The sequence below is a fragment of the Taudactylus pleione genome, unplaced genomic scaffold (assembly GCF_031769625.1).
Source record: "Taudactylus pleione unplaced genomic scaffold, aTauple2 ptg000573l, whole genome shotgun sequence".
NCBI classification, from domain to species: Eukaryota; Metazoa; Chordata; class Amphibia; order Anura; family Myobatrachidae; genus Taudactylus; species Taudactylus pleione.
The window spans coordinates 5,714,724-5,738,204 of NW_028284975.1; the positions used below are offsets into that span (position 1 = coordinate 5,714,724).

Genomic DNA, 23,481 nt, shown 5'->3' on the forward strand with positions numbered 1-23,481 from the left:
CTAAAAGGATAATTCCATCCTCTTCCATACCTTTTCTTCTAGCAGCGAAAACTCATTTGTCAGTTTCTCTATCCTCTGCTCCTGTTCCTGAAGAAGAGATCCCATTTCCATCTCATACTGCTGCACCTGCTTTTGCAAGGAAGCTTTCTCATTCTGTAGTTGTTGAGTTGTAGCATCACCAAGGTTAATTTTCTGTTGCAACTGTTTGATCTCAGTGACCAGGTCATCTAACTGACCAGTACTCTGGTTTTGGTGCTCAACAAACAGATCATGAGTGTGTTGTAGCCGCTGTATTTCCCCTCTCAGATTCTCAGCCTGGTTTATCATGGGAAACAGAACACACAAATATCACTCTGTAGCATCGGTAGATTAGATTGACCAGCTGTTGTGGAAGTATAAGAAAGCAGATTTTCTTCCCAGTTTAGATTTTGAAAATTTCAACGACTATTACAATTAAAACTAATGAAGGAGACTCCGGTCCAATTTAGAACTTGGATTGCCAAGGTGCAGATTTACACATAATACAGTATAAACTCAAGTTATTCCATGTTGTGCTGCCAGGGATAAATAATGATAATGTTGATACAGATTTAGAATAGGATGTAACAACCCAGTATTTAACTATATGTTGTTATAGCTTAGATTATTTCTGTGCATCCAGAAAAAAAACAGGATTTTGGTACTTACCGTTAAATCCATTTCTCCGATTCCACAGGGGACACTGGAGCTTCATGACAGTGGGGTATAGACGGTGGGTTGAGTTGAGCCTGGCACTTTAAAAATCTACAAGTGTGACTGGCTCCTCCCCCTCTATGCCCCATCAACCCCAGTTTTAAAGAACTGAGCCCGAGAGGAGACGAGAACAGACTGAAGAACAGAGAAGGAGAACAGGAAAAGAAACATCCAACATACTGACACACTGCAAGAACACAGCAGGCTGCAGTGATAAACAGTCACACAATAAAAACAGACAAAACTGCAACAGAACTGAAGCAGAACAAGCAACTGAGAACAGGCAAGAAGCACTGGGTGGGCGTCCAGTGTCCCCTGTGGAATCGGAGAAATGGATTTAACGGTAAGTACCAAAATCCTGTTTTCTCCTTCATCCACTAGGGGACACTGGAGCTTCATGACAGTGGGGACGTCTCAAAGCTACCCTCCTGGGGGGGAGAGTGCTGAACGCCCTGCAAGACACTACGACCAAAATTTGAAGCAGAAGCTGCAAAAGTGTCAAATCTGTAGAAACGTACAAAAGTATGAACCGAAGACCACGTCGCTGCCCTACAAAGCTGTGAAGCCGAGACACCTCTACGTGCCGCCCAAGAAGTACCCACAGAGCGCGTAGAATGCGCAGAAATGGATACCGGCGGTGGTCGAGCAGAAGCAACATATGCCTGACGAATAGTCAGACGAATCCACCTGGCCAAAGTTTGTTTAGACGCAGGCCAGCCACGCCGATTAGCATCATAAAGGACGAATAGAGCCTCTGATTTACGTAGCCCCTCAGTACGGGACACATAAATGCGAAGTGCCCGAACCACATCCAAGGAGTGAGAATCCCCAGAAGAGTCCGACAACGCTGGCACTACAATCGGCTGATTCAGATGAAAACCCGAGACCACCTTGGGCAAAAAGGAAGGCCGGGTACGAAGTTCCGCCCGATCTTCGTGAAAAATCAAGTAAGGGGAACGGCAGGACAAGGCTCCAAGTTCAGACACACGTCTGGCCGAAGCCAGGGCCAATAAAAGGATCATCTTCCAAGTCAAATACTTCAATTCCACCTCCTGCAAAGGCTCAAAAGGTGGATGACTGAAGAAAAAATAAAACAAGATTCAGGTCCCAAGGAGCCGTGGGTGGCACAAAGGGGGGCTGAATTCTAAGAACCCCTTGAAAAAAGGTCTGAACCTCCGGAATCAGAGCTAGGCGACGCTGGAAAAAAATAGAAAGAGCAGAAATCTGCACTTTAAGCGATCCCAAGCGTAACCCCGCATCGAGGCCTTTTTGAAGAAAAAGAAGAAGACGTGGTAAATGAAAAGAGGAAGTGGAGGATCCACGACCTTCACACCAGGAGATATAAGCCCTCCAAATGCGATGATAATGCGCTGATGTTACCGGTTTTCTAGCCCTAAGCATGGTAGGAATGACCGACCTAGGAACTCCATGGCTTCTTAGGATGGCGGTCTCAATAGCCACGCCGTTAAACGAAGCCGCCGTAAATCCGGGTACACACATGGACCCTGTTGTAGAAGGTCCAATCGTAGCGGAAGAGGCCAAGGTTCGTCTGCCAGAAGGAATAAAAGATCGGAGTACCAAACCCGACGAGGCCAATCCGGAGCCACTAGGATGACGGTGGACGACTCTCGTTTGATCCGCTTGAGAATCCGAGGGAGGAGCGGAAACGGTGGGAACAGGTACACAAGGCTGTACGGCCAAGGGATCAGTAAAGCATCCGCTCCCACCGCTGCCGGATCCATGGTCCTGGAGCAGTAAAGGGGTAGTTGATGATTTATCCGAGATGCCATCAGGTCTATCTGTGGCTTCCCCCATCTGCAAACCAGTTGATGAAAGACCTCGGGATGAAGGGACCACTCCCCGGGATGAAGATCCTGACGACTGAGGTAGTCCGCTTCCCAGTTGTCGACCCCCGGAATAAACACTGCGGAAATGACCTCTACGTGTCTTTCTGCCCACAGAAGGATGCGACTGGCTTCTCTCATTGCCATCCGACTGCGGGTTCCCCCTTGGCGATTTATGTATGCCACTGCCGTGGCGTTGTCGGATTGTATCCGAACCGGAAGTCCTCGTAACAGAGGAGCAGCCTGTATCAAAGCTCTGTAGACTGCCCGCAGTTCGAGAACATTGATTGGTAAGAGGGACTCCTGCTGCGACCAAAGCCCCTGGAAGTGATTGTCCAGAACCACCGCTCCCCATCCGCGGAGGCTGGCGTCCGTGGTGACCAAGGTCCAATTCCAAATTCCGAAGCGGCGACCCGCTAACAGATGCTCCGTCCGAAGCCACCAGAGCAAGGATATGCGGGTCCGGGGAGACAGACGCACCAGCCGATGCATCTGTAGGTGGGACCCGGACCACGGAGACAGAAGATCCAGTTGAAATATTCTGGAGTGAAATCTGCCGAATTGGATGGCCTCGAAGGAAGCCACCATTTTCCCCAGGAGACGGATGCAAAGATGCACAGATACTTTCCTGGGTCTGAGCACTAGACGAACCAGCTCCTGTATGGCTATGGCCTTGTCCCTTCTGCTGTCGGAGCCTTGATGAGTAAATCGTCTAGGTACGGAACTATCGTCACCCCCCGAGAGCGCAAGTGAGACACCATGACGGCCATCACTTTGGTGAATACCCAGGGAGCTGACGAGAGACCGAATGGCAGGGCCTGAAACTGGAAATGAGCTTCCCTGATGGCAAATCTGAGGAAAGCCTGGTGAGGAACCCAAATTGGGACATGCAGATAGGAGTCCTTGATATCTATCGACACCAGAAACTCTTCTGCCTCTAGTCCTGCAATGACAGAATGGAGAGATTCCATCTTGAACCTGTGAAATGAAAGATACTGGTTCAATGATTTCAGATTCAGAATGGGTCTGACTGACCCATCTGGTTTCGGAACCACAAAAAGGTTTGAGTAAAACCCTTGTTGCCTTTGTGCAGTGGGAACCGCCACAAGGACCTCGGCCAGCAAAAGTTTCTCGATCGCTAGACGCAAAATTAGTTGCTTCGAGGGATCGACGGGCAAACCTGTTGTAAAATAACGCCGAGGAGGAGTGAAAGCGAACTCGATCTTGTACCCTTGAGATACCAGATTTCGAACCCAAGTGTCTGGAGAAGTCAGTCTCCAAACCTCCGAGAAACGCTGGAGGCGAGCCCCCACCTTCGGATTTCCGAGATGGGATGGGAGCCCGTCATGCCACAGGCTTGTCTGCTGGCTTGGGATCTGGACGGCGGCCAATATTTGCTTGACGTCCTCTAGTACGGCCTCCTCGCCCCGCTGAAGACGAACCTCGCGATCGTCCCTGAAATCTTGCCGATGCTCAAAAGGAACGAAAGGAAGGTCCCCTAAACGAGCGACGCGGAGGAGGTGCTGATGAAGGTAGAAAAGTACTCTTACCTCCAGTGGCCAGCGAGATCCATTTGTCCAGCTCTGGACCAAATAAAATATCGCCTGTGAAAGGAAGAGCTTCCACTGCTCTTTTTGACTCCGCATCCGCTTGCCAGGCACGAAGCCAAAGTGCCCGGCGAGCAGAGACCGCCGAAGCAGAAATCCTAGCGCCTACCTGGCCGATATCTCTGGAGGCGTCTCCCAAGTATACAGCAGACTCCTGAATATGTTCTGCCAAGGTAATCAGATCTGCCCGCGGAGTGCTGGATCTAAGACCCTCAGTCAATTGTTCCGCCCACTTTTCCACAGCCTTGTTGACCCAAGATCCTACCAAGGCCGGCCGGAGAAGTGCACCTGTGGCCGTATAAATGGATTTCAAAGTGGTTTCTAATCTCCCCTCTGAGGTTTCCTTCAATGTAGTAGCTCCTGGAACAGGTAACGTGGTCTTCTTTGACAACCGAGAAACCGAAGAATCCACAGGTGGCGGGGTCTCCCACCTCTTCCTATTTTCCGCAGGAAATGGGTAAAGAGAGAAGAAACGCTTAGGAATCTGGAATTTACGGTCCGGATTCTGCCAGGCTGCCGTCATCTGTTCATCCAACTGGAGAGAAACAGGGAATGCGACGGCCATCTTCTGTGACCTGGCAAATAAGGAGTCTTCTAACGATTCTGGAGCTTCCTGGCCAGAAATCTTAAGAACTTCCCTTACCGCTAGAATGAGTGCGTCAATACCTTGCAATGCCTCAGGTTCTTGTGAGTAAGTCTCTACGTCTGATTCGTCCAGCATCTCCCCTTCCTCCTGAGACGAGTGATCCGCTGCCGAATCCTCATCCGACTGGAGAACCGCCGGAAGAGCCCTCTTTTTAGATGAGCGACTTACCGTAGCTTCAGGAGCTTTAGACGCAGAACCCATCGCTTGAGCAAGGCTATTCACCGAGCGGACTAAATTCTGAGCCCACGCTGGTTCTGCTAGAAAAGAAGGGTGAGATGTGCCAGGTAGATCTCTGGCAGACTCCCGTTCCCTACGGGAAGCGGCTAATTCAGAAGAAAGGTCCGCCATGACCCCGGCCAAACTATTTATGAAGGAGGGAGTGACAGACTGCGTGTTAGCACTGTCTGCTTCACATGTCTCGCACAGGGAAGACCCTTCGGAGCGAGCATGGGTAAACTTCTTCCTGCACTTAGTGCAGGCAAACAGCTTTTGTGATGCAGTTTTTTCTGTCCTGGATGTCATCATGTACTCACAGACAAGCACCACATACAATTCAGTAATGCAGAAGAAGTATAGGGAGAAGCAGAATTACAATAATAATGCTACTCAAATTGCAGGCAGAGCAGTATAGGAGGAGCAGAATTTCAAGAATAATGCAACTCAGTAACAGGGGCAGACAGGCATATAAGGGAGGAGCAATCAATAGGACCAGAAAGTAGTTAAAACCACCCTCTGTATTTACAGACCCCCTGTAGATGCTCTCAGTCTTTGATGCAGTTTTTTCTGCTCCTCTCCCCCTCCGCTCAGTGCCTGCAGTCTGAGGCGCCACTCCCGTTCAGAGCGCGCCAAACTAGCCCAGGCAGTGAAGGAGGAAGAGGAGGAGGGACCCATAAGCTCCTCCTCCTAATGGCCGCTGCTTTGTATGCACGCGGCATACACTTATACAGTGGGACGTTCTCACTCTCTGTCCCCGCACTGACAGCGGCACGACCGCCGCCAGTGATAACCGTGCCGGTGCCTTTTACACAAGCACCGGCACGCAGAGGCAGGACCGCTGTGAGCGCGCCTACCTAACAGCCAGCGCCGGTGTTCTATCACAACACCAGCGTGGCAACTGACAGCGGGGGCTGACAGCCGCGCGCGGTTTTCAGACCCAGCAGTTATTTTCACCTCTCCTGCTAGTCAGGAGAGGTGTGCTACTCACCGGGCTGCTGCGGCCAGAGCGCTGGGCAGTGAGGGGAGAGCGGGGACCCGGACACAAGCCAGTGGTAGCTGTGGCGGGCCCCGCTGAGTCTGATGACTTTTAACTGCCTAAAGCAGCCTCCCCTCCATAGGGTGACCGGGCACAGGCTGCAGTAGCCGTGTGGTCCCCTCTCTGGCGGCTCCCACAATGCAGGCAGACTGTCACAGCTAACAGTCTGCCTGTCCTCTTGTGACTTTGATTCTCTTTTCTATATAAAATTAATATAAGGGCTGGAGACAGCCCCTGTGCACCGGCTCTACTCGGGCACATTCTAAAAACTGGGGTTGATGGGGCATAGAGGGGGAGGAGCCAGTCACACATGTAGATTTTTAAAGTGCCAGGCTCAACTCAACCCACCGTCTATACCCCACTGTCATGAAGCTCCAGTGTCCCCTAGTGGATGAAGGAGAAAGAATTATGCATTTACAACACTGAAGCGCTATATGGCTTGTCCTACACATTTAACGATTTTGACGATTTGCCATTCTGAGCTGTTGCAATCTGGCAAATAGTTCAAAATATCGCTAAGTGTGCAGCAATTATGTCGGACGGTGCACACTCCCTTGGGGTCGTCAGCCGTATAGTCAGTCGGCCCTACATGCAGCTCAACCCGACGATGCTGCTGACGACCCCATGCAGCGGGATATCGGGCAACAGATCGTCTAATGTGTACCGTCCACCCAACATGTCGGCGGGGGGTTTTCTGTTGCATCTCTGGGTACACCCATCCATTAGCTGGAGACTCAACTCTGAGATTGAACACTGTGGTGCAACAGTGTTGCCGCCCAAAGGACCTACCAGTTCGGCCTTTAAACAAGCCTCATGAAGAGCAAATTGTTGCTTGGCTACAGCATTTGCTTTATTTATTTCCCCAGTTCTCCACTATGTTTCCATGATGTTCAGTTACTAGATCACTAATGCACCATTCATCACTACAGAACCATTCTGAATGCAGATCACAATCCCACTAGGGAGTATTGGTTTATTGGCAAGTGCAGCAGGGATTTGATCACAAAATTAAATTGGCAATGGATGAATTAGGACAACAATTTTGTTGTGTGTCAGCACCCTGCACTTAGTATATTTTTACGACAAATTTTGTGCTATCATTCAATCAAAACCAATTATATAAAAAAGTACAGATATAATGCTCCAATAAGTTATTGGGGGATCTTTAAAAACACTAAAAATGTAAGTGAGCACAACAGTGAATGTTAAAGCTCAGTAATAAGATACAAATCTATATAATAATTGTAGAAGGGCTGTCCCATCTCCTCAATCCACACCTAGTGGAAGCCTGCGCGTGCATCCCAACAGCTACTACTTTATGGAGACGGAACAGACTTCAGAGAGGAGGACCCTCTGCTGGGAAAAGCATGGAAGCAGGGGGAACGAAGCCGCAGTGGAGATAGATATGTGTGTATTTTTTTTTTCATATACACACGCACTTCAGGAATAGCATCTAAAAGTACCTCTTTCTGTAGGTTTTCAGTGGAAAGTTGTAGCTCATCCTTTTCCTGTGAAACGCTTCTCAGTTCTTTGGTAAGTTCAAGTATTTTCTGAGACGCTTCCTCTTTTTCCACTGCTACTTGTCCCAGCTCTGAGTCCTTGCTCTTTACTGCCTCCATAAGCCGTTCTATATCTGCAGACAACTTCTGCTTAGACTGAACAAGAACCTCTCGCTCACCAACAGCCTCTGTCAGAAGGGAAGTCTTTTCCTGCAGTTCTCTTTCGAATGACGAGGACTTGTAGAAAAGAAATAGTAGCCCTGGTAAATGTGTGCAACATGAAAGATTCAAGGTTGTTAATTAAAAAGGATAATGCTGTCCCCCTTCCATACCTTTTCTTCTAGTATGGAAAACTCCGTTGTCAGCTTCTCTATCCTCTGATTCCGTTCCTGAAGTTCTTCTTGATTCCTTCTAAGCTCTTCATGAGTTTCAATATACTACAAGTGAAACAATATGCTCAATAACATTTAACAGCATATCAATTATCTACAGGTGATAGACGTCCATGACTGTCGTTTCTTCCGATGCTCTTTCTTGGACTATTTTTGGTAGGTACTAATTCCCCACAAGACCTGCCTGCAGAGATGCACAGTGTGTCATGACACTTTTCTATGACAGGCACCAATAACTTTTACAGTAATTTTTGCTACAGTAGCTTTTTTGTGGGATAAGACAAGACTGGCTAGCTTTCGCATCCCATGCGCATCAATGAGCCTTGGGTGCCCATGACCCATCACCAGTCCACTTTTGGTAAGTACTAACCACTACATACCGGGAAAACCCCCATAAGACCTGCCATTTTGGAGATGCTATGACCTAGTCGTCTAGCCATCACAATTCTTTGTCAAAGTCTCCCAGATCCTTATATTTACCCGTTTTTCCTGCTTCCAACACATCAACTTCAAGAAATGAGTGTTCACTTGCAATCTACTAGTATTTGTAGTGAGATAATAACTTTGCCTGTCAGTGGTTTTAATGCTATGGCTGATGGCCATAGTAATATAAAACTTAAAATGGGCGGAATTAAATTGTTTTCGCGGCCCGCATCTCCCGTCTAAAGTGACAGGAGATCGCGGACCACTATACAATTGTCCAAGATTTTCGCGCTGATCACGCCCATAGGGGTCAGGTTTAGCCGCATAAAGCAGCTAAACCCGACCAAAGTGCTGGGCGCTATCGCGAAAAGTGATGTTTGGGCACCCAAACATGTCACTTTCCGCACATTTCAGCTCTCATCCCCCAGGGGCTGCGAGCTGAAATGTAGCGCTGGCAGCTCATCGTGCCCGACAGGAGCAAGAATTGAATAGCTCCGTCGGGCGAGATAGGGGCTGGAAAGAATTGAATTCCGCCCAAAATATCAGAGTTTCACCAACATTGCTCAAGCTAACTAACAGTATGGCTATTACACTCTTTACTAAACAGATTTTCATCTTAGAAGTATGATTTCATCTAACACAAATGGAATCTGACAAATTAATACCAGATGGACCTCATCATATGCTCAATAACCTGACTTTTCCCATAAACCTACTGCAGTTTTGGAACACGTCCACTCGCTCAAACTGGTCTTTCGTTTACAAAGTTTTCATTGTTCTACCTTCTAAAATCCCTTGATGTAGCAAACGTCTACCATATCCCTCATCTGATTTAAGCTATATATGGAGGTCAATTAGTCTTTCCCAGTAGGTTTTGTCGTGTAGACTTTGGAGATTACTTTTGTGCACAGTATATAATTTGTGTTTAGTGGATTAGATCTACATTCATGTGTCGATATTATGAATGTTGACATGGCCACTGTTGATCTGGCTGCATATCAATGACCTATTAGGGGCAAAAAAAAAAAAAAAATCCTCCTTCCGATAAAAGTTAGCATCAGACTGGTCTTTAACATTGCTTAATTACGTTATTTTCATGCATTTAAGTCAGGGAAAATAGTGACCCTGATCCCTTTCCCCCTCAGCAACTGTTATTTTATTGCCACTGCGATACTGTGTTTTTAATACCTCAAGCCAAGATTTTCAGTCAGAATGCAAAGCTCAAGTAGACAGATGTCTAGTAATGAGACGATGAGCAAACATCATACATCTTTTGTTTGTTCAATTTCTGTGATCACCAAGTTACCTCTTTTTGCAAGTTCTCCTTTGAAGATTGCATTTGGTCCCTCTCATCAGCCATTATTTTCAGTTCTTCAGTCAATTTAAGTATTTTCTTGGAGGCTTCCAATTTCTCACTTACTGCTTCTCCTAAAGCATATTCTTTGCATTTTACATCATTTAAAAGTTGGTCCATCTCTGATGCCACCTTCTGCTTTGACTGGTTAAGAATATCTTGTTCACTAGTAGCTTCTTTCAACAGGGTAGTGGTATTGTGCAATTCTTTTTCTAGTGTAGAAGACTTATACAGGAAAAAAAAAAGGCATGAAGTAGGAAAAAAAGCTCTGTTAAAATCAAAAAGTGTTACACGATTACATAATAAGTGGGCAAATCCCATACCTTTTTGTCCAAGGAAGAAATCACATCTGCTAACTGTTCTACCTTCTGTCTCTGCTGCTGAAGTTCATCTTGGGTACTTCTAAGGTCATCTTGTGTTTCAATAGACTGCAAAGTCATATACAAAAGCTGAAACTTTCTAGATTATTGCATAGAAAGGAGATGTGCAATCTGTACAAGGTCAGAAACAGAATAAAACAAAAAAACAAGAGATATGGTAAGAACTTACCTTTGTTATCTTTGTTTCTACGAAGTCCATAGGGTCCACAGGGTTGACCTTGGGGGTATAGTTGGATCTGGATCCAAGGGCACCATGCAGTTAAAAGTTTTGCTGCTCCCAGGATGCACTTGGGTCCGTCCTCCTCTATACCCCGCCCCCGAGCCAGTTTTAGTTGGTGCCCGGCCGGAGTCGGGTCACCCTGGGCAGTGGGGCTGCATAAGCAGCCCCTAAGCTTTATTTTTTATTCTTTTTAAAGAAGATTGTTTATTTTTTACTATCTTCAGAGCGGCAGCCAAGGCCGGAGGAGACTAAACAGAGAGAAGGAAGAGAAAGAAACCATACTCACAGAAATAGGAGACGGAAAACCGGTGAGCAGCCACACAGCCCATATGAAGCCAGGTGAGTCAGGGCGGGTGCCCTGTGGACCCTATGGACTTCGTAGAAACAGATAACAAAGGTAAGTTCTTACCATATCTCACCATATCTCTCATATGTTTTCTACTTCAGGGTCCATAGGGTTGACCGTGGGGATGTCCCAAAGCAGTACAACTAAGGGCGGGGATGCTCCTGTGCTGAAAAGAGAACCCGGCGCCCAAAGGATGCATCCTGAGAGGCGAAGGTGTCAAACGCATAGAACCTCAAAAACGTCTGAATGGAAGACCAAATGGCCGCCTTACACAGCTGAACAGCAGAGGCGCCACGTCTAGCAGCCCAAGAGGGACCCACAGAACGAGTGGAATGAGCCTTAACCGAGGTTGGCACAGGTAAACCCTCCTGTGCATAAGCCTCACAAATAACGGAACAAAGCCAACGGGCTAACGTTTGTTTGTTGGCAGGCCAACCCCTCCTGTGAAAACCAAGAGGACAAACAATGAATCAGACTTCCTAACGGAAGCAGTCCGGTCCACATAGATTCTAAGCGCCCGGACTACATCTAAGGAAGCCTCACCAGCGGAGAGATCAGGTGACTGAAAAGCTGGCACAACAAGTTCCTGATTGATGTGGAACTTCGAAACCACTTTAGGTAAAAACTCAGGACGAGTGCGGAGTACCGCTCTGTCCTGGTGAAAAATCAGAAAAGGAGGGAGACAGGAAAGCGCCCCCAATTCTGACACCCTCCTGGCAGAAGCAATTGCCAGGAGAAAACGGTCTTAAACGTCAACCACTTGAGTTCCATCGACTCAAGAGGCGGACCCTGCAGGACCAGTAGCACCACCGCCAAGTCCCAAGGAGCCACAGGAGGCACGAAGGGAGGCTGGATTCGGAGAACACCTTCGAAAAAGGTGTGAACATCTGGCAGTGTAGCAAAGTCGTTGAAACCACACGGACAAAGCGGACACATGAACCTTCAGAGAGGCAAGGCGTAAGCAGAGGTCCAAACCTGATTGAAGAAATTCCAAGATTCTAGAAACTCGGAACACCTGAGGATCATAACTTCTGGACTCACACCACTGAAAAGTAAGTGCGCCACACCCTGTGGTAAATCCGTGCGGAAGCAGGCTTGCGCGCCCTGAGCATGGTACTAATAACCGAACCAGAGAAGTCCCGAGACCTTAAGACAGCTGTCTCAAGAGCCACGCCTTCAAAGACAGCCAACCCAGATCCGGGTAAAGGCAGGGTCCTTGAGACAATAGGTCCTGACACTGAGGAAGAATGTACGGAGCGTCGATGGAGAGGCTCCTCAGATCGGAGTACCAAGGACGTCTGGGCCACCTCGGAGCCACCAGCACGAGTGTGCCGCCGTCCTGCTTGAATTTCCGCAGGACCCGAGGAAGCAGGGATATCGGAGAAAACAGATACGCCAGGTGAAACGTCCATTTCACCGACAGCGCGTCCACCAGACTTGCGCCTGCGTCTCTTATCCTTGACCCGTAAACGGGCAACTTGTGATTGTGACGGGAGGCCATCAAGTCCAGCTCCGGCAGCCCCCATCTGTCCACGAGTAGCTGAAAACACCTCTGGGTGAAGCGACCATTCCCCGGGATGCACGTTGTGACGGCTGAGGAAGTCTGCCTCCCAATTGAGGACTCCGGGGACGAAGACCGCCAGGATCGCTGGAATGTGGCACTCCGCCCAAGCAAGGATGCGAGACACCTCCGACATCGCTGCCCGACTGAGAGTTCCTCCTTGGTGGTTGATATATGCCACCGTGGTGTTGTCGGACTGCACCTTCTGTGAAGAGCGGGGCCGGATGACTGCAGGGCCCTGTATACCGCCCGCAGTTCCAGGATGTAGATGGGGAGAAGTGCTTCTTCCGCAGACTAACGACCCCTGAAGTGACAACGAGCCGGTCACTGCCCCCCAACCCCGAAGACTGGCATCCGTCGTGATCAGGACCCAGTCCGGGTTCCAAAAGGGGCGCCCCTCGACCAGATGAGCTGTCTGAAGCCATCAAGCCAAAGACTGCCGAACCTCCGGGGACAACACCAGCATCTGAGAGCGGATCCAGTGAGGTAACTCGTTCCATTCCGATAGAATCAGCCCTTGCAGGGGCCGTGAATGGAACTGGGCAAATTCCACCATGTCGAATGTCGACACCATGGACCCCAGAACTCTCATAGCCAAATGGGCCGACAGGCGGCAACTGCTCAAGCAACTGTGTATCCGCAGCTGTAGGGAGGAGACCTTCTCCGGAGTCAAGAAGATCCTTTGCTGATGAGAATCCAGCAGGGCTCCCAAATGAACCATCCGCTGTGATGGAATCAGGGAGGACTTTCTCCAATTTATCAACCACCCGTGCGCTTGCAGGCAAGCGATCGTCAGGTGGAGATGTTGAAGCAGTACCTCTGGGGAGTTCGCCAGCAACAGGAGGTCGTCCAGATACGGCAGCAGCCGTACATTCTGGTTCCGAAGATGTACGGCCATGACTGCCATAACCTTTGTGAATACCCTCGGTGCCGTGGAGAGGCCAAAGGGTAGCGCCCGGAACTGATAATGATGCTGAATGATAGCGAACCTCAGATACCGCTGGTGCGAAGGTGCTATCGGAACATGGAGGTAGGCGTCCTGGATATCCAGGGACACCATGTAATCCCCAGGGTTCCATCGCCAGAATGATGGAACGTAATGTTTCCATCCTGAATTTGGGAACTGAGGAATTTGTTCAGAGACTTCAAATTGAGGATAGGGCGATGAGAACCATTGGGTTCCTGCACCAGAAACAGTAGAATAGTACCCCGTCCCTCGTTGTGATTGAGGAATGGGAACAATGACCCCTGCTTTCAGCAAGGACTCTATAGCCTCCTGAATCTGTAAAGCCTTGGTATTGTCCTGAGAAGGACTCGTGCAGAAAAACTGGTGGGGCGGTCTGTTCCGAAAAGACAGGGCGTACCCCTGGGAGACCACTTCTCGAACCCAGGCATCCGTGGTGGTATTGTGCCAGCACTGGTCAAATTGAAGAAGTCGGCCTCGCACTCTGGGGTCCCCCAGAGGGAGGCCCGTCCCATCAGGCAGAAGGTTTATCTTCCTGCTTGGAAGAAGGGCGCCTGGCACTCCAGGCCTGCTTCTTGGGCTTAGAGGCGGTCTTGGTCGCCGACTGCCTCGGGAAGGACTGACCTTTGGCCTTGCCCTGAACCCGAAAGGCGGATTTAGACAGCCAGAGTATCCACTATTTTGTCCAAGTCTGGACCAAAAAGCAACTCTGCATTAAAAGGTAAAGCCTCCAGGTCCTTTTTGGAGTCTGCATCAACTCTCCAGGACCGCAGCCACAAGGACCGACGCGCCGACACAGCTGCAGCCGACACCCTAGAGATCAGCAGGCTTGCATCCAACGATGCTTCCTCAATGTAGGAACGCGCATCTCTCATTTGTCCTATCAACGCTCTCTGGATATCTGGAGCATCATCCGGAAAGGTATACTCCAAAGGGCTGGCCCAGCTCTCGATGGCCTTAGCCACCCAAGAGATGGTCATGGACGGACGGGCCACAGCCCCAGAGAGAGAGTAGATAGACTTTAAACAAGTCTCCACTTTCCTGTCCATGGGATCCTTCAGGGAGGAGATAGACGGTAAAGGCAACGTAGCGCTTTTAATTAAGCGGGTGACATGGGAATCCACCGCAGGCGGAGTTTCCCATTTCCTGCAATGAGCCTCAGGAAAAGGATAGATGGATGCCAACCGTTTCTGCGGTTGGAATCTCTTGCTGGGCAACTGCCAGGCCCCTTACATATGATCCGTCAACTGGTCGGACAGGGGAAAAACAGTCGAAGCTACTTTTTAAAATTAGGGTACTTCGACCTGGGAGCCGGCGCATCCTCCTCTATATGAAGGATGGCACGCACCGCACTAACTAATGCCGGCACATTAATGGGAGGACTTAGTCTCCACCTCCTGGGCCCGGGGGATTGTAAGCTGGGGCAACGCCCTAGAAGGGACCGCAAGCCGGTCCGCGATCGACGCCAGCACTTGTATAAACATCGCCCAAGGAGGATCCTGCGCCACCGGGGGTTTAAAGGGTCCAGGTACCAGCTGGCACCGCCCGCACTGACCGTCCTGAGACAAATCCAGCCCGTCAACCCCTGCAGAACAGCGCCGACAGGAGCCACGGAGCGCTCATTCTCCTCATCAGACATGACACAATAACTTTTGCAATAAAAGTGTATCACCGAAGAGAGGTGAGGCGTATAACACCCACGCACTCCCAAGTATGCAACACAAACAGCCCACAATATGGTACTGTGTAGCACACCACTGTATGTGACGGACCTCACAAATACGTAGATCTATACAAGTGTGGTACACAGAAAGAACACCCCTCCCCCACGCACCTGCGGGCCGTAGGAGAAGGAAAGGGATAGGTATAGGCTGACAGTAAGTAGAAATAAGCACAGACAGCAGCACTAGCAAAAGTCATACCATGCAGAGAAGTTATACTCACTGCACCTTTCGCTACAATCAACCTCCCAGATTCAGTGTCTGGGAGGGCTATAGAGCTGTGAAAACTGTCCTTTGCAGGGGAGAGGTACGCGGGGGGACCGGTCCACGCACCGCCTGGGAGATCTGTGCTGCCACTGAGCTCTGAGGAGGAGTGGCCGCAAGAGGAACAGCCCAGCGACGCCAGCACGCATGAGAGGTGCGCTGGGCTGAGGAGCCGCTAAACCAGGGAAGGCTGCCTCCCCTGGCTAGCAATTAACCCCAGGGAAGCTGGTTCCTTTCCAGCAATTATTCCCTGGTGGTCCAGCTGTCACGTGGGGTATGCCTAGAAGGTGGAGCCCGCCGCCGCTACTAGCGCCGCCGGTCTGTCCCCAGAGACCACCGGCTGAAGACTGCATTATTTTCCCCGCGCACAGCGCTGCACGCGGCTTACCTGGCCCCGTGCGTCCGGCAGCAGTCAGTGGGAGGTCCCGAAGCCAAGCTAGTACTGACTCCGGGGTTACTGACTCCGGGGTTCCACTGCGATCCCCAGATCAGTACTGGAGTCGCAGCGCCAGCGGGGCTGTTGGAGCGGCAGCGTGGACGTCCAGACGGACAGTCTGATGCTGCCGCTCTGAAGATAGTAAAAAATAAACAATCTTCTTTAAAAAGAATAAAAAATAAAGCTTAGGGGCTGCTTATGCAGCCCCACTGCCCAGGGTGCCCCGACTCCGGCCGGGCACCAACTAAAACTGGCTCGGGGGCGGGGTATAGAGGAGGACGGACCCAAGTGCATCCTGGGAGCAGCAAAGCTTTAACTGCGTGGTGCCCGTGGATCCAGATCCAGCTATACCCCCAAGGTCAACCCTGTGGACCCCCTATGGACCCTGAAGTAGAAAGGCTCTGTATTCTCCTACAGCAGGGCCAATCCACAAATGACACAGCAGCAGAGTAACTAGACAATATAGAACAACTACATTGTGTGGTATAGCAGCGACTGAGTCTTGCAGCGTGGGAGGGTTTCATCTTACTACTCCAAAATCTCTCAGGATTATAGTTAGAGTGGTAGTTTAGAGTCTACTAAAGGTTAGAGATAGGACAGCTTTTATTTAGGCAACATTCCAGTGCGATCAACTATTATACCAGAAATTAAAGTAAAATCTGTATTTTTCTATACAGGGGGGTTTATAGTACCCATATCTCAGCAAAAGTTTTTTTTTTTTTTTTTTTTGTATTAAAAAGTTAAAGGATCACCTTAAAATTGGAGGTTTGCCCCAGTTTTTTTTTTTTACATAATGAATTTTTTTTTTAAAAAAGGCCCTCATTATAAAATGTTTTACACTTATTTTAACAGGGTTCAATAACCAATAGCTTGCTATAGGGTTGTGTGTAAAAATAAAAATGTTGGACAATCTAGTGATAATCAGAAATATAGCCCATGTCTTCGCTGACGCTTCATAGTGAATGCCTACCGAAAGCACTGTATAATACACAGCTTTGATTTTTATCAAGTGCTAGGTGGGAAAAACTAGCATCCTGCTCAGTCGCTTACCATTTCCACATTCTCTCTCAGATCTTCCTTTAGTTGGTCTCTCTCAGACATTACACTCTGCAGTCTGGCCTGTAACTCCTCTCTCTCTTGGGTAACTGCTTCTATGTGTTGTTGAAGACTGAAAAGATTTTCTTCAGTCTTCATTTTCTCATTTTGCAGGGTTGCAAGCTCGCTCTTATCCAAACTGTTCAGGGGTAGATCACAATCCCTTTCCAATGTTTTGTCTCGTGTAAGATCTCCGTTCTGAAGTAGCCTTTGTTGGTCCCCTGTGATTTTATTCTGCAATTCAATTTTCAGCATTTAATCAAGTTGCATCTCCCATATGTGCAAGATCAGCAGTCAGGTGACTATTACATGCAAAAGAAGCACTGCACCTAGATTAAAGCACATACCTAGCAGATAAAGCAGCTTGATACAAACTTACCTTTTCATTATTTTTTTTAAGATCATTCATATCTGCTGTTAATATTTCTTCTGTGGTTTTTACTTCATTCGTCTGAGCTACAACTTCAATATGTTGTTGTACAGCAACAAGTTGTTGTTTGCTTTCCAATCTTTCATTTTGTAAAAACTGCACAGTAGACTGAGCTTCCATCATATTCTTCTTAAGACTTTCCACCTCACATCTTAGACTACTCTGACCTTGTTCAAGCTCCTCTTTCCTTGCAATGAGTTCCTGCTGTTTTGTTGCCTTCTGCAATAGCTCTTCTTGTAAGCTTAGAACCTGTAAGAGAAGATCTCAAGTAAAAGTTGCCTCCATTGACTATTAGAAGTTTTTCACATGGCTGTTTAATGCATCTCCCCTCCATTCCCTTTACTGAAACATCCATTGGGAGACAGTGGAACAATGGGGTATAGAAGTGTGTGTAGGAGCTTGGACACTTAATACATTTATTGGGCTACCACCTCTAAATCCTCCAAGCCAGTGAACCATCAGTTTTTTTACTCCATGTACAGAATTAGGGCCAAAGTGCCTACTTAGCTTCAGAGTGGAACCCAATCATTGCAGCTACTAAGCATAGACTGCACTTTCATTGAATCAATCTTGCCATTCAGGGCACCAAGACTACTTCTGCTGGGTGATCATCAGAGCCTTACTTGCCTACATTGGTGTCTTGTGAGGGGCTGCTCTCAATCACTCCCTTAACTTAATTTGTGTTTTTGAATTGGACCCAGGGGCTAAGGGGTCTATTTACTAAGCAGTGTTAGGAGACAGAGTAAAAAGTGATAAGGTGCCAGCCAATCAGCTCCCAACTGTCATTTTTCAAACACAGCCTGTGAGATGACAGTTAGGAGCTGATTGGCTGGCACCTTATTACTTTTCACTCTGTCTCCTAACACTGCTTAGTAAATAGACACCTAAGGTAGAGTAGCTTCTCACATTGTATCAACTCTTTGGCATGCTTGGGTGTGTGTCAGGTGCTTGGGCAATGCAGACAGGACACTGCAAATAAAACTTGGTCACCTCTATCTCCTGGTAAGCGAGAAAGCCCTTTGCTATACTACTCCATTATTATAGTAGTCTCCTTTCATTTGCTTGTTATGCTATGTTCTACTCTATTATGGTTATTCTCTCTCAACATGTCAGGTAAATAAAATTCCAGAGTCTCCTCAAACTGTGTGACAGTGAAATTTTCCACTTGTTCTAAAGGTCCTAAATTAACAGACTGGGGTAGATACACTTTGCCAGTCTTTTGACACTAGAACCCGTCCAACATCTTTGCCCGAGGCTACCGGCGCAGATCTGGTGGAGCCTGTCTGGGTCAACAATTTAAACTAAACTAAACTTCAGAAAAAAAAGGTTCCTTCAGTCTCTTAAATTGTCATCTATTCAAAGGCAGTTGTCCTGCATTCCCACAAATTCCCTATAGATTAACCAACTTGAACTCAGGGCCTGATTCAGAGCCGGACGCTCTGACCAGAGCGCTCGCTCTGAATCAGGGCTCTCCTACCTAAAAATGGAGCGGCCTCTTGGACGCTCGCATAGCTGTGGGTGACCAGCCACTCAGCTCCTAACTGTCATGTTACAGACAGTGTTTGAAAAATGACAGTTGGGAGCTGATTGGCTGGTAGTGTATAACTCTCCAGTTTATCACTTTTCAGAGCTTAGTACATCTGCCCCTGGTCATCTTCCCACTACTTGAACCGAGGAGTTCATACTCCAAATGGTTGTAGTTTTAGAAATCCTTGCAATAAGGGCATAAACCTTAAGCTTATTAAAAAAAAATCTCTGGATGCCATTCTGTTTCCTGGTAATGCTCTGTATTAGAAACAATACAGATAGAGCCATCTTGAAATTTTTCCCACCTCCAGCCTTCTTGAAGAAAAGCAGCCTTGTGATGTTTACGTAGGAAAGTCTTTTCACACCATGAAATGGAGGATTATGAAATTCAGTGATCGATCATAACAGAAGCCAATTTTTTGGCTTTGAGCAATGTCTGAACTACGAGACAGAAAGACCCTTTGCTTCAATATGTAGGCTTCAATAGCCACTCTGTTTAAGCCAGACTAGGTAATGCAAGGTGATCCCTGTTACAGAAGTTCAGGCCTTAACAAAAGGCGCCATGGGGCTTAGACTGGTATCCGGATCCAAGATCCATGACCAATAAGATCTGTGGTTCTTCCTGGATGTCATATAGTCATCTGGGAGCGCACACACGTGTTCACCAGTAGCTGAAACACTTGGTGGGTGAATGTCCTTTAATCAGGTAATCAGTTTTCTACAATTTTGAGTAAAAACTGCAGATATGCAGCCCTGAACTCCAAGACATCGATGGACAGACGTGTGTTTTGAGGAGTCTAAAGACCCTGAAATGTTGAGTGAAGGACAGTCACTCCCCAACCTCTAACTCTGTTGTGTCCAGAACCAAGTCTCAGATGAAGAACGGTCTGCCTTTGTTTAGGCATTTTGTCTGTCCACAGCAGGGTGTGGCTTTGCAGGCAACAGTTTGAGTCTGAAAAGATGGAGACCTGTCCCAGTTCTCTCTGAAATTCTCTGTAATGGTAACGAGAGAACTGGACCACTTCGAAAGTGGGCAGCATTTTCCCAGGTGCTTCATGCATAGATGAATGGGAACCATTTAACACCTCAGTACTGACCAGATCAAAATTTGCAGGAATAAAATATTGTTGTGAGAAAGGAAGATTCGCTGTGTCAATCGTCATTCCTAAAGATAGCTATTGTTTGTGATGCAACATTGTTAGATTTCTTCAGACCGATCATCAATTGGATTGTAATAATTTCTGGATGAGCCTCACATGATCGTGAAGAACCTAAGGAGATCATTCACATATGGTACAGGTTGAGTCTCCCATATCCCAATATTCAGAAATCTGGAATTTAGCATGACTGAGATAGTGGAATCTTTACTTTTTGATGGTTCAATGTACACAAACTTTGTTTAATGCACAAAATAAAAAAAATGGAATAAAATTACCTTCAGGTTGTGTGTATTAGGTGTATATAAAACAAAATAAATTTCATGCAAGTACACAAACTTTGATTGAGCCACAAAATTATTGAAAATATTGTATAAAGTTACCTGCAGGCAGTGTATATAAATGCATTCTGTGTTTAGATTTGGATCCCATTCCCAAGATCTCACTATGGTATGCAAATATTCTAAACTACGGATTATTCTGATATTCAAAATACCCCTGGTCCCAAGCATTTTGGTTATGGGAGACTCAACCTGTACAATTATCACTCTCTGACATTTCAAAAGAGTCAAGAGAACCGCAATGAAAGACGAAATAGTTGAGATCAAATAGCGAATCTTGAGAGCTTGATGTCCTGCTCAAGTGGGAATATGAAGATGGGCATGTTTTATGTCATATGACACCATGTACACTTCCCGTTCCATATCTGCAATTACGGATTTGAGAGATTCCAACTATTTTGAGAAAAACATTCAGAAATTTTAAATATAGAATAGGATGGAAGGAGCAGTCTGGCTTTTAAGCTAGAAAAAATGTTGTAAGAGGCCCATTCCTCTTTCGGACTGGTGAGTTCACTGACTAAAGGTCTTTGATAAAGGCCAGAAAATTCTGTTGTTCTGTGGGAAATCCCATAGTAAAGAAGCAGCGAGGAGGGATAATCAGAGCTCCTTTGTAATCTCATGAATAATTCTGCAAACTCAAGAATCTGGAGGTCTCAGAAAAGGATGAAACTGGCATCCACCACAGGAAGTTTGACTGTTGGAGACTATGACCTGTCCACGTTTGTCTGACCCTGCAGTTAATTCTCCTATGACAGACACCAAACCTGAGATTTCATGGAAAACAAATGAAATTAACGCCCCTTGTATTATTTTTTTTTTTACTTCCCACTAAGTGCAACAATTTTAATGCAGATTGCCGAAGGGAAGGACATGGATGTGAACTACGCTAATCCAGAAATGCAGAAATGGGACGGGTGGATGGATGGATGAATGGAAGTGGGGGGGGGGGGGGGTCGAGTAGGGGATGCGGAGTGCTGCACTAAAAAACAGGGGTACCAATTCCTGTGTGTCAAAGTAAATAAGTGTGGGGTCAGGTGCACTCTGCCTATGCGTGTGTGATGTGGTGTTTAGATGTGTGTGTTGTGGTGAACGAAATAAGGACAGGACACTGGCTATGGGGTGGCCAAACAGTTTATTGAGTTCACACAATGCTGCTCTGGCGTGGTTTGAGAGGGGGGCGGAGTGGGAGCATGTCAGGGTGTAGGTAAGGGGGGGGGGGGTGGGGGAGTAGGTATCTTGGGAGGACTAGCTCTTGGTGGGGGAATGGGTGGACCCTTTCAGGGGGCTCCTAGTGCGGTTCTTGACCAGCACGTCCTCCCTGCTGGACCTTTGCTATAGTCTTGTGAGCTGTCAGTGTGGGTGTGGTGTCTTGGTGGGGTGATGGCTCCAGCCACCATAGGCCAGCCACCAGCACCATCAGCTGACGGCACCATGTGGGCCCTGGTCAGTAGGTACTTCCCACCTTCACCCACCGCTACATCAAGACTGCACCAACAGAGAGGTAAGCCCGTTCCGCGCAACTACAGCAAGGCGCCCATCTCTACAACAAACACCTGCAGCAACAAGAGACCACCAAGCAATACCTACCGGTAGGTAAGAATTGACATTGACTATTACGCGGGATGCCGCATTCACAGAACTGCCTCTCATACCATCACCGCACCAAGACACCACACCCACACTGACAGCTCGCAAGACTGTAGACCAAAGGTCCAGCAAGAAGGACGAGCTGGTCAAGAACCGCACGGTTAGGAAGTCCCTGAAAGGATCCACCCATTCTCCCACCAAGAGCTAGTCCACCCAAGATACCACCTCCCCCCCCTACCTACACCCTGACACGCACCAACTCCACCACCCCTACAACCCCCCCCCCCAGACCACGCCAGAGCAGCATTGTGTCTACTCAAACTGTTTGGCCACCCCATACCCAGTGTCATGTCCTTATTTTGTTCACCACAACACACACACACATCTAAACACCACACACGCATAGGCAGAGCGAACTGACCCCACACTTATTTTCCCGAAGGGAAGAGCCTCCAGCAATCTTTCAGAATAAGTCTGCCAGGCACATCCAGCCACAGCCAATGTAGAAATTCTAGAGCAAGGCCTGCAGTAATGGTCACTTCGCCAAGATAGTGGAAATTGGTCTAAGATGCTTCTGATGCTTTATAAATGGTTTTAAGAGTAGATTATCCTGTGAGAAATATCCAAAAGAGATAGAAATAGTAGTCCTTTTGGATAAATGTAACATGGAAGTCCACAATAGTGGGGAATCTTCCATTTAGCCCTGTCTACCTTGAATAAAACGATAAAGACATTAATCTGTGCAACACATGGACCTTTCTATCCGGCTGGTTAAAGGATCAACCAAAAGGAGCAGACATTTAAGATATAAGTGGTCAAACATCCTTTTACCCAAACATGAAATATGGTCTTCCATCCATATGTCATGTATTGGTAACAAAATGAATGAGCACTTATATCAAGTGCTGATACTACCTTTTACAATCTTATAATGTCGGCTCCTATTTATGGAGAGTAAGGGACTAGTTTTGCATAGCTGAAGTGTCACAAAGACGTTTGATCTATAAAGTACTCTTCTCAGCACCAGGGAGACTCTGTTTTCAATTCTATTTCCTTTGGACCAAGTTGGGAAGCGTATTAGTTCTCCTTAGGTCACAAAGTTTGGGCACCCGTTGGCGCCGCCCCTACATTAATTTTCACTGTGGTTAAGGTTGTCCATCAAGAGCAGGGATCATATTGCATGTTAAAAGAATTCATCCACATAGTGCTCTTGCACGAGACACAATGGATAGCCAAATATGAATTTGACCTTGAAGGACACATGAATAAGGGACTGTATATCTGAGCCTTACATCACTAAAATCAATATGGATTGCCATGACATTTAGCAAATTCCAGGCATGTTTCTTAACAGGCAATTCGATCCTGAAGGAAGATACGTTATAATAAATATTGCTACTGCTAAACCTCAACAAGCAGTCCATCTTTGTGTCTTCTGTTAACGCGGGAGCAGTTTAATTATCAAAATTGAGCTCAGCTGACTTTAAACAGTGTGGATACTGATTCCATGATATCAAACCATGATTCACACTAAAATACCATCTGCTAAATATTACCAAAGTGGAGAAAACAAGAGGTTTTTCCCCGCTTAATATTGCTTGATTACAGTACTTTTTTGGAGGAAGGCCTAGACTTTTTTTTGTAAGAAAAGTGTTTTGGCATCTCCCAATAGTTGGCAGATCAAACAAGACTTTTGTACTTAA

The 23,481-nt window shown here is 47.4% G+C and overlaps 1 protein-coding gene across 2 annotated transcripts in view; it reads right to left on the reverse strand.

Annotated features, from left to right (window-relative positions):
• CENPE (centromere protein E) overlaps window positions 1-23,481 on the reverse strand; it is a 123,898-nt gene that overhangs the window by 24,815 nt on the left and 75,602 nt on the right. For both annotated transcript variants that reach the window (XM_088453245.1, XM_088453244.1), the window contains exons 32-38: window positions 17,116-17,415; window positions 16,692-16,970; window positions 10,073-10,177; window positions 9,702-9,974; window positions 7,913-8,017; window positions 7,545-7,817; window positions 31-315 (exon numbers count right to left, since the gene is read on the reverse strand). In XM_088453245.1, the coding sequence (XP_088309371.1) occupies window positions 31-315; window positions 7,545-7,817; window positions 7,913-8,017; window positions 9,702-9,974; window positions 10,073-10,177; window positions 16,692-16,970; window positions 17,116-17,415 (1,620 nt within the window). The remainder of the gene's footprint in view (window positions 1-30; window positions 316-7,544; window positions 7,818-7,912; window positions 8,018-9,701; window positions 9,975-10,072; window positions 10,178-16,691; window positions 16,971-17,115; window positions 17,416-23,481) is intronic.